The sequence below is a fragment of the Dermacentor albipictus genome, chromosome 2 (genome assembly GCF_038994185.2).
Source record: "Dermacentor albipictus isolate Rhodes 1998 colony chromosome 2, USDA_Dalb.pri_finalv2, whole genome shotgun sequence".
Lineage (NCBI taxonomy): Eukaryota > Metazoa > Arthropoda > Arachnida > Ixodida > Ixodidae > Dermacentor > Dermacentor albipictus.
In genome coordinates this window covers 167,557,519-167,571,457 of record NC_091822.1, presented here as the reverse complement: position 1 = coordinate 167,571,457, position 13,939 = coordinate 167,557,519, and the positions used below count along the sequence as shown (strand labels likewise).

The 13,939-nt window shown below is 46.0% G+C and overlaps 1 protein-coding gene across 1 annotated transcript; it reads right to left on the bottom strand.

The window, feature by feature from the left end:
• Window positions 1–544: 544 nt before the first annotated feature.
• LOC135910668 (carbonic anhydrase 2-like) lies at window positions 545–11,662 on the bottom strand. Its single transcript, XM_070533143.1, has 7 exons — window positions 11,551–11,662; window positions 9,526–9,561; window positions 6,412–6,591; window positions 5,799–5,956; window positions 3,470–3,559; window positions 2,189–2,497; window positions 545–925 (listed from the first exon to the last, which is right to left on the bottom strand). Exons 1-7 carry the CDS (start codon window positions 11,618–11,620, stop codon window positions 809–811), a joined length of 960 nt encoding a protein of 319 aa, XP_070389244.1. The 5' UTR covers window positions 11,621–11,662; the 3' UTR covers window positions 545–808.
• Between the last annotated feature and the right edge of the window lie 2,277 nt (window positions 11,663–13,939).

Here is a 13,939-nt window from a genome sequence, read left to right as displayed (position 1 = left end):
CGCGTACACTACCATTATCATTAACGTCGTCGTCACCGTCACCTTTACCGGGCGAAACGCCTTTCATTTTTCTTTCGATTTTCATTCAGCAAAGTTGTGATAACGGTATTTAGTTAAAACAAGAAATGGGAACCTTCTTTGAATGCCAGGACGACAACACGCTGGAACATACTTATTGGCTATATAGCCCTCATTCACTCGATGGACGAAGCGCTGTGATTTACGTAAAATATTATATGAAACTGTGGCTGGTGGCCGCGCGCCCTTACAAATGAGTACCTTGAAATCGTCGTTCATGTGTTCCATGCATTGTGGGAAACACTGGGAGACATGACAAACTAGAGCCATCGTTACTGCGTCACAGGAGTGCATTCGATCACACATCAACGGCATAGTTGGGTCCGAGAGTTCTCGACACTTGGCGACCATCACGCTTTCTCTGCGCACGCCTTCGTACGCTCTTCAGCGTTCATATGGTCACGTTATTTATTCTAGTAAAAAGAGAGCAATGCCAGCTGGTGCACGCCTGTTGGAAAAAAAAAAAGACGCCACCAAAAATATGTTATAAAAAGTATACGCTGCGCATTGACCATATGAATACGAGTTGTAATTGTCATTTTCGAATAACGTCACACTACGAATGACAAGTCACCTCGCTTAAGTGACTTGAATGCAACACGAATGGGAAATGCTACGATTCGCAATCGCTCGACATACACTATACATATGCGCAGGCCATTAGCGGGACAAGACGTGCGTGATGTATCATGCGAGTATCAGTCTCGGGGCAGCTGCCCAACGCGCGGCGTCAGAAAGGCGGGAAGGAGGAGATTATCCTGCGGTCGTTGAGTTTCTGCGGCGGCCTGAAGTTGTCCATTAGGGGCTTGACACCCGTGCGATCTTTGAGCCTCCGGAGCTTTTGTAGCTATTGCAGAGAGATAAAGAGAGAGAGAAGAAACGCGTTCTTTAGACAAATAAAAAAACATATTCTTGAAAAAAAAAAGAGTATTTGTATAACGCGTGTGCAGAAGTACAAGCAGGAAACTACAGCTTGTCTAAAGGGACACATAGTACGTCGCCTCCTTTGGACCGCTAGACTGAGAACAAAGCATTCGTACAGCTCGCAGATTGCGGTAGCTGGGCTTGAAATAGCACACCCTGACTGTCGCGATGGATCAAACGCTATGGCAGCTGTGTGTGTACGGGGAAGAAATTACAGGTGTAGAGCCACCGTCGGACGTAACCTGAAAACATCAACGGCGACTTCTCTTGTTTGTCCTGCAGGGTTAGCTAGAGCTTTCCGGCGATAATGTCTTCAAAGTGTTCTATAGCTGGAACCCTGGCGTCTTCCAACATTTCCATAGGCTGGCGTTTTTTACAGTCTTCCGTATTTCCTAAGGAGGGCGCTAGCTTCCTCTCATCATTGTCCGAGTTAGGCGACGGGGCTGCACCTGAACGCCTCCGAGTGAGGCAGCATTTCCCGCCCATACATTTCTCTAATACCAAGTTCGTCCATGTGGACCACGGGTTCTCGAACACGCAGCTAACGCTCTATACCATACGTGGCGCGTCGCCCTCGAAGCCATTGCGTGCTACCATCAACGTTTAACAGCATGTTCTGACAAAAGTTTCTGATGCTATAAGCGAGTGCTGGTGTTATATGAGCACCACATGGTCTTTCCGCAATCAGTGGACGATGCTAGTGCAGATAGCTATCGCCACCCTGGCCTCTGTTACGTGCTGCGGAACAGTTAGCCGCCGCCATGCTCAGCTACTGCCTTGCTGCACATCTCAATACAAGATTCCGGCGCATGCAATGGCCTTCAAGATTAAGTGCGTGCTCCGCGGTCTCGGAGGCCGAGCTCGCGTGCATTTACGTCTCAACGCTGCCACCACGCGAACAGTAAATGTAATGCAGCACGTGTGTAGACCAACGGGTAATGCACGTTGTACAGCGAGTTCAGTGTTACCTACATGGCCGATGAATTTCACAACACTTGTTCCTTTATCTATAACGAGAAAGCAGAAGTACCAGCGAAACTAACGCTATAGTACAAGCGAAACTAATGCGACTGGTGTGGTTTACACCACACCAGTCGTTGTGGTGTGAACCTCTCCTCTTGTCATTTGTGTTTTTGACTGTTTTTTTCGTTCAAATAATGCTTATGGGCCCACGCAGAAACCTCACCAGGGACTCGCTGATGAATGCCTGCCTGTTGAAGACGGTCCAACTGACGGATTCTGTGCACGGAGGCATGGTGAGCGAGCCACGGTACGTGTAGAACTCGTCTCGGCCCGCGGGTGGCATCAGGCTGTCCAGCGTCAGCCGGGGAACGTGCGTGTCCGCGTCTCCTGACGAGCTGTCGCCACGGCCCGTGAGGCGGCGCACCATCCAAGGAAGGAGGCGGCGTCGACGGCGTTTGCTCCGGGCGCCGGAGTTCAGCGCAGCCAGGACGGCCCGCATCGCCTTCACCGATTCGAAGTCCACAAACGTAACCTGCGTCGATCGGACGCGGCTGTGTTGGCGGTGGACGAGCGATACCGAACGGGAAACGAACGCGATTCCCCGCGCCGCCAGAAGGCTGCAGCTTCGTTTCCGTGAACGGACCCGCCGCGGTAGCTTCTATGGCGTTGCGCGGCTGAGCTCGAGGTCGTGGGTTCGGCAACGGCGGGCGCATGTCGAAGGCGGCGAAGCGCGGTAACGCTCATTTACCTACGTTTGAGTGCACGCTAGAGAATTTCAAGCGGTCTAATTGAATCGCGTGTCTCATACTACGGTGTGCCTCATAATTATATTGTAGTTTCGGCATGTGAAACCCTAGAATGTCCTTTTATGCGAAGCATACTAGCCGCACAACCACGCTCTTCCTTGCTGCGCTGCGCGCGGCCGCGTAGCTACCATATGACGTCATAACAGCTGCAAAAGCGGAGGCTCAACTCGTGCGCTCGCTTGCGGCCGCGTAGCTACATAGCCGGGTCTCAGCTCATGCGCTCGCCTGCATGAGTTGTTTCTTGGTCTAGCCGAACCAAATATAGCCAAGCAACAGCAGTTCACCAGGCTAAACATTGGTTCAACAACTAAAATAAAGGCTAGTATGCTTCGCATCCTGGGCTTAACCTTAGCTAAGCCACAGCCATTTTTTTTCTTTCTTAGTGAACTCAACGAGAGCGCGTCGAGACTAAGTCCGGCTGGCTTAGACTGAGCCGACAAACGTTCACATGAATTTCGCCAATCAGGTTGAGCGAGTCAGTCCACCTCTCGTAGTCACTCAGCCAAACTCAATCCACCCAGACGTGTCACCGACTCGGTTAATCGCGTACCCTGTGCGACGCCATTTGAATGGAAGGATCACGTATTGATTAGCGGCATGCGAAAGGCGATTCGTTCTTTTCTGCTTCCAGTGGCCAAACGCATATCAGTATGTAGCGCAATACAAAGGAAACTAAGGTGCGTGAGAAAGGCGCTTACCCTGTATAACGTTGCAATAATGGCGACACCGTCATGTTCCTTGGCGGCATCTGCGGCGCTGTATTTCTCGTTCGTATAAACCAGCTGTGACTGAAAAAAGAAGGAAACGGCAACAATACGATAATACAACGGTAGGAAGAAGTTTGTGCTCAGGACCAATGGCGACCGGGCGGGATATAACTTTTGACCGTTGCAGCCCCGACTGCAGTGCGTTGAAGCTCAAATGCACACAAACACTTCACCACGGCTTTAGAACGCTTCACCAATGTGTTGGCGCCTTCCACCAAGCGCCATGATCGCTGCCGCGAGGCCAAGACGTTATCTTAGGACTAACAGACTTCGAAACTATAGAGATTTTCATAAAACGGTTTCTTCATGCGATGACAGTCCGATCCGCCCACCGAAGGACTCGGGAACCATGAGCGGTGTATTAGGAAATGGAAACAGCACTAAACCGGCTTAGACCGGTAAGTAACGCATTCAATGTTCTACATTGGTTCATCCTGTGGAGACGTGCCAGTTATAACTGGAGAAAATTACGGCCAAACTACCTCTAGAATTTCGCTCCGATACCGCAGCCTCAATAATTCAGTGTGACGTCACCAATTTTAAAGTAGCTTTAAAATAATATGGTCGCTTTGGTGGAGGAAAAGTTATTCGGGCCTGCTGGTTGAGTATTTGACTCTCTTGAGTATGCAATATAGTCGACTGGTTACTAGACTTTGGCAGAGACTCTCAAAGTCCTCGCCGTCACATAGAGCTGGTACAGGAACACGAGAGTGGCGTAGCGGCCCGTATTTCGTGTTTGTGTCCATTCTCCCTTCCTCCCCCTCCCCCGTTTCGTTCTATAGCCTCCTCTCAGTGTTACTGTGGCCGCTTTGCTAATGCAGAAGGAGAATTTACAAAGCCAGCTTAACGTAAGAGGAAGCCTTATCTCGGAAGTTCTTATCTGCATACGTCGATCACGACGACCACGTCACCAATTTCGATTGTGAAAAGAAGAACGTAAAATCAAATGATCGATGAAAGTACATCTTCAATTTCTGCCATAACTTTCCGAAATATGTTATGAAATACTGCGTCATTTCAAAAATCTCAAGTACAATGCTTACAATCCTGTAACTATATAGGCAATATTACAATTCTGTAAGTAAACATACATTACGCACAAAACGTACAAGATTGACGTAATATGCATCACTCTGAAGAATTCTAATAATTTGTGCGGTGGGCTTTCACAAGGCGTTCGTTAGCATTATATGAGTTTCACACTGGTTGTAAACCCAGATATAATACTTGTGCGCTTGAGACGCTCTAATAGATGCAGCTTACAGACCTGCGACATCTATTTTGGTGCGGACTTCAGGAATTGCAAACGCGTTCTTCAATTTTTCTAAACTTACTTATTTTCTCCAGTGTTTGTAAAACGTTTGACTTCTTAATTTTATTAGGATTGCAAATCGAGTAAGTTGGTAACGATCCAACTTCAAAAGCAACAATTAAGACAAGGGCAAGCGAAAGAACACAGGGCATGTGCTGATACCAATTGACTTTATTACAAGTAGACACCAGGTTATGCAAGCGAAAAAAAAAAAATGCGTGTTCTCTTTTGCCTGCTCCCCTCTTAAGTGGTGCTGTTGAAGATGGAGGTCCTAAATCCAAATCGTTTCATACGGCTGATAGAATTACATCTTTCTCTCTCACGTGATTGTTCTCAAAAGCTTCCTTTTAATGTTTCCTCTAACTGGTTACTGAGAGCAAAAATGGGATAAATTGGTTTCTGGTTGGAAAAAATTGTTTCCGCAAAAATGGAATAAATTTTTTTTGTAACAGTGTATTTGCCGAATTGTGCATTGCAGTATGTTTTGTGTGCCACATTTGTTGATTTCATATATGTATAATCTGCATTAGCAATCAGCGTTAATTCTTTCGGTTTCAATTGTACGTGAGTGCTATATGTACTGCATATACATTCTGTTTCACTTGAATTCATTTTACACATATATGTATGTATATATTATACATATGCATTATGCCTGACACTCGTGTTATTGGGACTTAGTTAATTCTAGCTTAATACGTAATACCTAACCCTATGCTCTGTCACTGCTTGTTAAAAGGGGCTGTCAAGGCTGTTACCTTGTCAAGCCATAAAAGGCTTTTTTTTCGCGGTCCTCAACATTGTGGTGTTGAAAATAAAGTGAATTGAATTGAATTGAATTGAACATAAGGCTGCAAAATGCGGCGTAGTTCCGCGTGAACGGAGCATGTATGCGCGCGTTAGAGGACACCTCCATGGGGTAGGCGATATGCGCGCGTTAGAGGATACCTCCATGGGGTAGGCGATACCGTCGACATGGTGCTCGGAGCCCTGGCGCGAGCCGGATCCCCAGTGGAAGAGCGCGTGCCGGAACACGAACTTGCCCGGCAGCCGACCGCCCCGCACCGTCCTCGCCGTCACGTCCCCCGGCGCCGCCTTGAGGGTCACTGTAAGGCCACGCCAACCGCCCACAGTCGCGCGTACTTGTTTTCAGGCAAAACGGACGCGAGAACTGTCAACCGGGGAATTTGTGGAATTCCATTTCGGGGAATTTCTCACAGCCACAGTGTTGCCTTGAAACGTTCAACCCTGTTGCTTATGATTAGAGAAAGCCGATCACACCAAACAATAACGACACGGGACAGCTTAATTCCCAGATTGCCGTTATTTTCATGTGGCATGTACCCGCATCTGCGCAAGGCTGAGATAGTCAAGCTTCGTCTCGGGAAGCATTATGGAAAAAAAAAATAGTCGGGTGCCAACGTACCCTAATGTGCGATGGTTTACTGAAAGTGTGGATTACCAACACGTCCAGTAGAGCATATTGTTCCAAGGCACCGAACAGAGAGCCCAGGATAGCGTTCAGCAGCAGCGTGGTCTCGCATCGGTGACGAGTACTCACGAGAAAGGCCGTCATTGTTGACTGTGAAGTTCTCTAACGGCACGCCGTGGCCCTCGAACTCGAGCGCCTTCATGGCGATGTCGTGCACTGCGCTGAACGTCTCGATGTTCACCGGCGACTGCTGTGTGCCGCCGCACGAGTTGTTGGCGATGCACTGGTACTGGGGCCACAACCACGTACCTGCGGCAGATCGTGCGCAGAAGCAATCGAAAAAGTCTCGAGGAAGAGGTTTGCGAGGAGTGTTTCAACCTGGCCCGAATAGGTATTGCATGGCGGCATCCTTATCTGAGGCAAGGTGGTTAATCTTGAAGATTTAACAAGCAAGATGGCTAATCTTGAAGTTTTAACAAGGTTCACGTGTGACATCTTGTGGAATTTCTTACAGAATACAGAAGACGTGGGCGCTGGCAGCATGAGGTAACCAGGTGAACAAAGCCGGGAAACTTACGGTGATGATGATGATGATGATGATGATGATGATGATGATGATGATAATTTATTGGTAGTCCCTTATGAACGGGGAGATGGCAGACAGTCCCCTAGTCTGCTAGATTTAATCAGGCATGCATATATGAATTTCATTCTATAGCACTTTTGTGCACACCTCGTAAATCTTTTTGTTTCTTCGTCTAAAATTCTCTATTAACTTTGTTACGCTAACTCTGTTGTAATGGGGCCGCTCTTATCAATTTCTTCCCTGCTTTCTCTCCACCAGTACTCTACAGGTCTCTTGCTTATTACCACTGCTGACTGGTTGATGCTTCCGTCCACTTTAAATCCAAGCGCTTCCGGAAGGGACAAGTTACCTACGGGTCTGACTGGGTGAATCCCTTCGGATTCAGTTAGGATGTACTGAGTGGTCTCCGGATTTTCGCTGCCGCATACACATGCCTCATCTTGTTGCGCATACTTGCACCGGTATGCATTTGCCTTTAGGCCACCAGCTCGAGTCTCAAATGGCAAGGCACTGCCATTTGTGCTATCGCACAGATTTTCCCTTCCAAGTTCCTTCTTCTCATTCTTGTAAATATCCATGGTCTTTCTTGCCTCCATTCTTTGCATTCCGCTGTCTCTGTCTGTCTCACTTTCTCTCTTGCTACTCCTAGTTGTCTAGCTACACCTTAGATTACCCTATACTGAGTTGCCAACTTTCTTGACCTCTTCCTTCAATCTGTGTCCACGCTTTACATGTAAAGATACTTGTACACTTTAGCTGCCCATTTATTTTGGTCGACGTTCCTGAGTCTTTCTTCAAAAAACTGATTTTGCTCTGCGCATTCGTGACTTGAAGCGAGGCCCAACACACGCTACAACAACAGAGTTAGCGTAACAAAGTAGATAGAGAAGTTTAGACGAAGAAAAAAAAAAGATTTACGAGGTGTGCGCAAAAATGCTAGAATGAACCTGTACTGCCTCATCTGTGATTACGCGTTGGGCTCCCAAGGTCAAGCGGCCTACCGATCTTTGGTTAACTCCCAGCCCCGACAAGATATCCGATTTTAAGCACATAATGGCATTAGCGAGCGTTAGCGCAGGCACCATTACTCCTTTCCAGATTCCACGCACCACTTCATATTTGTTGAGGCCCAAACGTGCTGTATGTTTCATTATTGCTGTGTTCCGCTCCCCCTTTATTTTCAGATTATCTTGGCGGGTGCTCGAGTGAGTCTTTCGTCCGTTTATGTACACGCCGCGGTATTTGCACTGCTTGACTAGGGACGTGAGTTGCTGCTAAATTGACATCATGTAATTACTCGCCTCTCTATTAAATATCATGATCTACGCATAATTCATGCGTAGATTTGTCGCTGCGTTGCCACAAATGACCGCAAGTGTCTGTAAATCTCTTGCATTGTCTGCTCGTAGCACTATGTCGTCCGCATACATCAGTCCGGGGACATTCTGTTGCGCCAACGGCAGCAAAGCTGGTAGCGACCTCTTGTGGCTGTTTGTTAACCAATGTGTGTGTCAGAATTTTTTCTTTTTTTTGTGTGTGCTGTACTCAGACAATGATTAAACAAAAGGGCCACTATGTATTTATGACTATGCTGTTGTTAACGCCTTTACACCAGCGACTAAGCAGCGCATAGCCTGACATTGAAATAATAGTGTTTGCATGCTCTGGTTGAGGAAAACGTCACGAGATGGCGCCACAGTAGTTACCGCTTACGTTTACGTTTCCGCTATTCCGCCATTCTTTAAATGCTCAGATTTACTGTAAAGCTTAAAGCTCCCTGAAGTCGCGTGCCCTCGACTTCTGTCGAACGCCTTCCAGTCCTTCATGCGTTCGATACAACATCTGGCACGCTAATATTGCACCACATAAAAGCGGAATCTCTCCGGGATATCGTATTTCTTCAGTGACACATTCCAAAGCCTTCCTTGACCCGCTGCAACCATGACGTTCTGCTGCTGATCTCGAGGTTGTGCGTTTCGTACTTGGCCGTGACGGCCGCATTTAGGTGGGGGCGAAATGCAAAAAAAAAAAAAAAACGATTGTGAAGTTATATTGTGGTACGCCTTCTAGAACCCCCTGCAGGTGGTCGAAATTAATCCAGAGTCTATCCCTACCGCATGGCGCCCCCCCCCCCCCCCCCCATATCCAGTGCGTTCCTTCACTGCCTCAATAACCATGAATGAATGATTCAAAGTCCGCCTTCCACAGTGCGGTGTCATGCGGATGGGTACTTTTGAACTGGCTCGCTTTTTGATTTTTTTTCCAACGTTGCTGCAATCGTCGTTCAACAAAGCCTACACAAACTCCTCGTATGCAACAAGGACAGCAAGGGCTATCACCGTTTTTCAAGTTTGGTGAACTGAGATCTCAATGTTTGTTTGCTCGTATTTGTTTTCTCCTTTCTTTTTTTTTGCTTTTTTACATTTTTAGATGCACCGCAGGTTTACCGTAGGAACAGCGACCGTCCGAAAGAGCTTAGTTTGAAATCGTTTTGCGAGCTTAAGATGCATTACTACCCTCTTCGTAAATGGGTGCAGAGTCACCATATATAGTATCTTAATGTATATTTAGTGTAAAAAAAGTGCATAATTTTTCCCTTTATGCAAATTCCAGAATACTAATCGAAAAGAGGTGTACTTATGTAAATGCAGACTTACCGTCATTATCATAGCTCCAACAGCGTTGTATCTTTGCTTTACGAGAAAGAGAGAAAGAGAGAGAGAGAGAGAGAAATAAACGTATGAACGAAAATGAAAAAAAGAACTTACACGCCAGTCAGAAGAGCTGCAGGGGCTGTATTTAGCAACGATTCTTTTCATTCTAACGCTTCTTGGCCTCCGTCACCGATTCGTATGAACCAGCGCTTCCGCCATCAACGCGATTTGCTTATTGGCAGGACGCGTAATAAGATATTAATAAAGTAAGAGGAGAAGAATCGTTGCGAAATACTGCGCACCAAGCTGCGATATGCGCATCCCACGAGTCCCAAATGCCATCATATGAGGAAGCCTGACGAATGCATTATGAGAAACGCGAATAGCCAACGCAAGCAGCTAGTAACAAGCAGGAGCGAGTAGGGATAAAAGAATAGTGCTGGACAGCAAGGCCTGCGATGCACCGACCTGCGAACATGGAAAAAGAGGAAAAGAGGGCGACATATGTTAGCACCCGAAGTTCTCGGTTCTTGGGGTATGCCCGTATGCTCCAGTTTTCGGCTGACTCCTAATCCTCATCAAACCATGCGCCTACATTTGACGAGTTTGCATGCAATGAGTCGAGTATTTTTCAAAAGCTAAGCCTCCTGAGACCGATGAAAAAAAAATAACGGTTTCGTAATTCTTTTTCAGAGTCGCTATTCTGATTACCGTTCGGAATGTTAAAAAACGTGAAAAACGAATTACTTCTTTAAACACCGTGGTTAGGAGCATAAAGCAGAATGGGCAAAGTGACCTTCTCCCTCTGCTTGTTCTGACAATAGATGCTTTTGTTTACCTCGGTGTATAGCTGAATATGTAACAACGTGTGATTAATCGGTACATTCACGCCGTACTTCGGATACTGATGACACCTCACGCTACACGAAGTGCGCTTTACCGATACTTCTCGTTGTCCGCGATAACACACAGGCACACCAAAAGTTAGGATAAGCATTCTCGAAGTTTGGCGGCAAAATTTTGATTAAACCACTGACGTATCATGCCCCATGCATCTAGAAACGCATGCTAAACGCCAGTTCCGTAGCAAGATTTCGGAAATGCCGTCATGTATGCAATGACACAGCTTGGCCCGGCGGTGTCCACCTACGCATTTCCAACATGTTTGCAAGTCTACCAAACGCAGTGTCTAAACGAGCAAAATGTTAATGTAAGCAGGCAGACTGAGTAACGTAAATATTAACGTAAGGTTCCAGATATAGTTTTCCTAGAAAGCACACGCAAGGGCATTTCCTTATGAGTAATTTAATGTATATGCACGCGATGTTCAGTGATCCCTAATCAGCACCTTCACTAATATGACACAGTCAATGGCCTGCATAATACATCTGCCATACGGGCACTTTCGACCGTGATCTAGCCCGATCGGGAATCGAATTTCTATGTCACGATTGGATTATTTGCACAAGCTGCAGAAGGGAGCCAGTCGCGGTCGAGCCATTCGATTCCGATCGGGCTCGATCGAAATTACACCGTGCGACTCGCATTAACGACGCTAAGCCTAAATGAATACAGAGAGAAATCGGGCTGATTCGCGTTAGCTCGTCTTGCAGTGCGTTGAGTACAACTGAGATAAAGCTAATACCACGATAGGGACACACTAGACAAAGATGACAAAACATCCCTGCCTGTCGTTGTCTGATGTGTCCTATCGGGGTTAAATGTTCTCAGCTGTACTGAACAATGCATTGCAAGATCCTCCAAATCCACAAATGCCTGCTGAAAGGCATAGTGACGACCTCAGCTTGCTTTCATGCCTTTAGCGTCACGTCTGGCGAAGGAGCTGCCTTTGGTCTCGCCGCCCTCTCTCCTCGCATCGTCCTTTCGCCAAGCTTCCTCCTATCTTATATCAAGAGTGTCACAAAAGAAGCAACAACAATTGATACTTAGAATGGGTGATCGAGAATAACCACATTTACAGTAAACACCGCTGGCGCTATATTGCGTGAGCGCTTAGCATTTCAATACTTGCGTGCTGTTCTTTTGCAGAAGGCTGGTCATAGTTGGTGATGATGACCCCGGAGGCTGTGTGGCGCATACCCACTAAAAGAGTTCATCCGAGAGTCGGGCAGCGTAGATAATTAAAATAAGCTTTAGAGGCGTTGGAAACCCTTCATCTTCACCCATTTGTATCTTTCCAAATTGATCATTTTAAAACTTCACATTCGTTCTAATTTAGGTACACTCCTGGCTTTTATTTTTACTTTTTCTGCCTTTTCTGTTCCCAATCATTTTACGTAGCAGAGTAGCATGTAGGCGCCTATATACAGGCCGTCGTAATTGCCTGCACTTCATAAAAGGACTTCATAGAATATCATAAAGAATATCGTAGAATGTAAGCAATGAATTACCAGCATCAGATTCGCCTATGTAACCGTCTGAACATGCTTGACAGGCGTCCTTTCACAATGATCTAAGTGCTTTGACCATGGCCATGCCCTGTTAAGCAGAGGTGGGCTTAACTAGCCGTCGCGATTTTTACAGCGAAGCTGTATGTGGCTAAGGTACTATGCATTTTTGTTCTCCGTGAACAAAAAACTGTCATCATCAATGGTTCATACCTCCGTAAGCATTCATGCTACCGTAAGCAAACAAAAAATGCAATGGCTCATAGCCCCGTAAGGCAGAAGCTACAAGCACTCTGCAAAGGGAAGCGAACAGTGCTTAAATTCTTTCCCATCACGCTTACAACATACACAACAGCATGTCAAAAACTGTCATCATCAATGGCTCATACCCCCGTGAGCAAGCAAAAGATGCAATGACTCATAACTCCGTAAGGATCATGGCTATACTCACCTTGCGTGAATTAGCTGCGATACCACTAACCCTGTTGTCGTTGTCGCTAATTTCAATGTCAAATGTCAAATGTCAAATGTCAAATGGCTATGCCACACCAATCCGGCTCAACCAACCACCCAGCGGCGTACGTGCATCGATTTGACATTGTCAAAGAATGTGATTGCAATTGCGAGTGAAATAATGACCACCGATCAAGACAATAAAAGAGTGTGCGTGCCCTTCTTCATGATGACCACGCATCAAGACAATGAATGAGTTCATACCTTTGTTCAAAATTACGTGTCACCTACGCGTCGGGTGCTAAACAGCTTCGCTGGGTGAGCACCTTCACGGAGTGGAATGGCTCACGATTTTTTAGTGCAGACTAATCTTATGGACTGCCTAAAGGTGACATGATGATTTACCTTCGACATTGTGCTTCTGTTTTAACTAGCGGAGCTCATCGTAGCGTTTTCTTTATATCTATGTGAAGAGAGTACTGCGGGCTCCGGCCCTTCTAAGTAATGAGCGACCATCCTGTAGTGACTAGGCTCTGCTTTTGATGCTGGTGCCCGCAGATGCCACACTCCCTTGCGCTTGTGTTCATGTGTGCATTGTGCATTTCGATAATTTTTTATTTCTTTTCCCTTTGATTTTTCCTTGATTGACGAATTTGGAATTTCGGGAGAGTCGGCTCTAACGTTGCCTACCTTCCCATGATTCTACATCCAAATAAATAAATGAATGAATACACCACTCATTCATTCAGATGCAGAAACGGGGGGGGGGGGGAAGCAATCTTCTCTTCCTTTCTCTCTTTAATAGACTTTGACAGTTTAGTAAGCGAAACGAAAAAGACAGGAAAATGAAGTGTGGGGATTGATCACTCATAAGCAGGTCGAATAATTTGCGCGTTCGAACAAAACTACCAAAGAAACTACCACCTTTCTTATTCTCTCTCTTTCTTTAGTGTTGCCATTTTGTTGGACGTGTTGCCTTTTACAAATTCAAGTTTATGTGCAAATACAGAGGCAGCAAATATAGATACACGCGAAATGACTTGTGAGAACTTTCATTCCTTCTCGGTGATAGGTGAAGTCCCCAAAGTTGTTTTCGTGTGTCAAGTGCGTAAATTTAGATGTAGATTCTCGTGATATATCAAGTGCGTGTTGATAGTTTATTCTTATTTGCTTTCTCTTTCTTGCTTGCCCCTGCCTAAGTGGTGTATTTGATATTTTGGGAAAGCCGGCCCTAGAGATGCCTACTTTTCTTTTGGATGCAAAAAATGAAGGAAGAAACTTCGTTCATGTCGTTGTCATTGTTGTTTGCTGTCCTTCTCGTTCTTGTTCTTGTTTGTGTCGTCGTTATTTTATTCAATGTTGCATTTTTCTTATTCAGATGTAGAAACATGGTCGGGTAGGGTACTTCAGGAGCGGCTATCCCATAAAGCCAAATCCATTACTCAAGCAACAATAAAAGAAAGGAAAAAAAATAAGAAAACATGTAAAGCCACTATTCTCCTTCAGCCGACAATCACGTGAAGAAGTCAAATGCATTCGAAATTTAACTTCTTTTG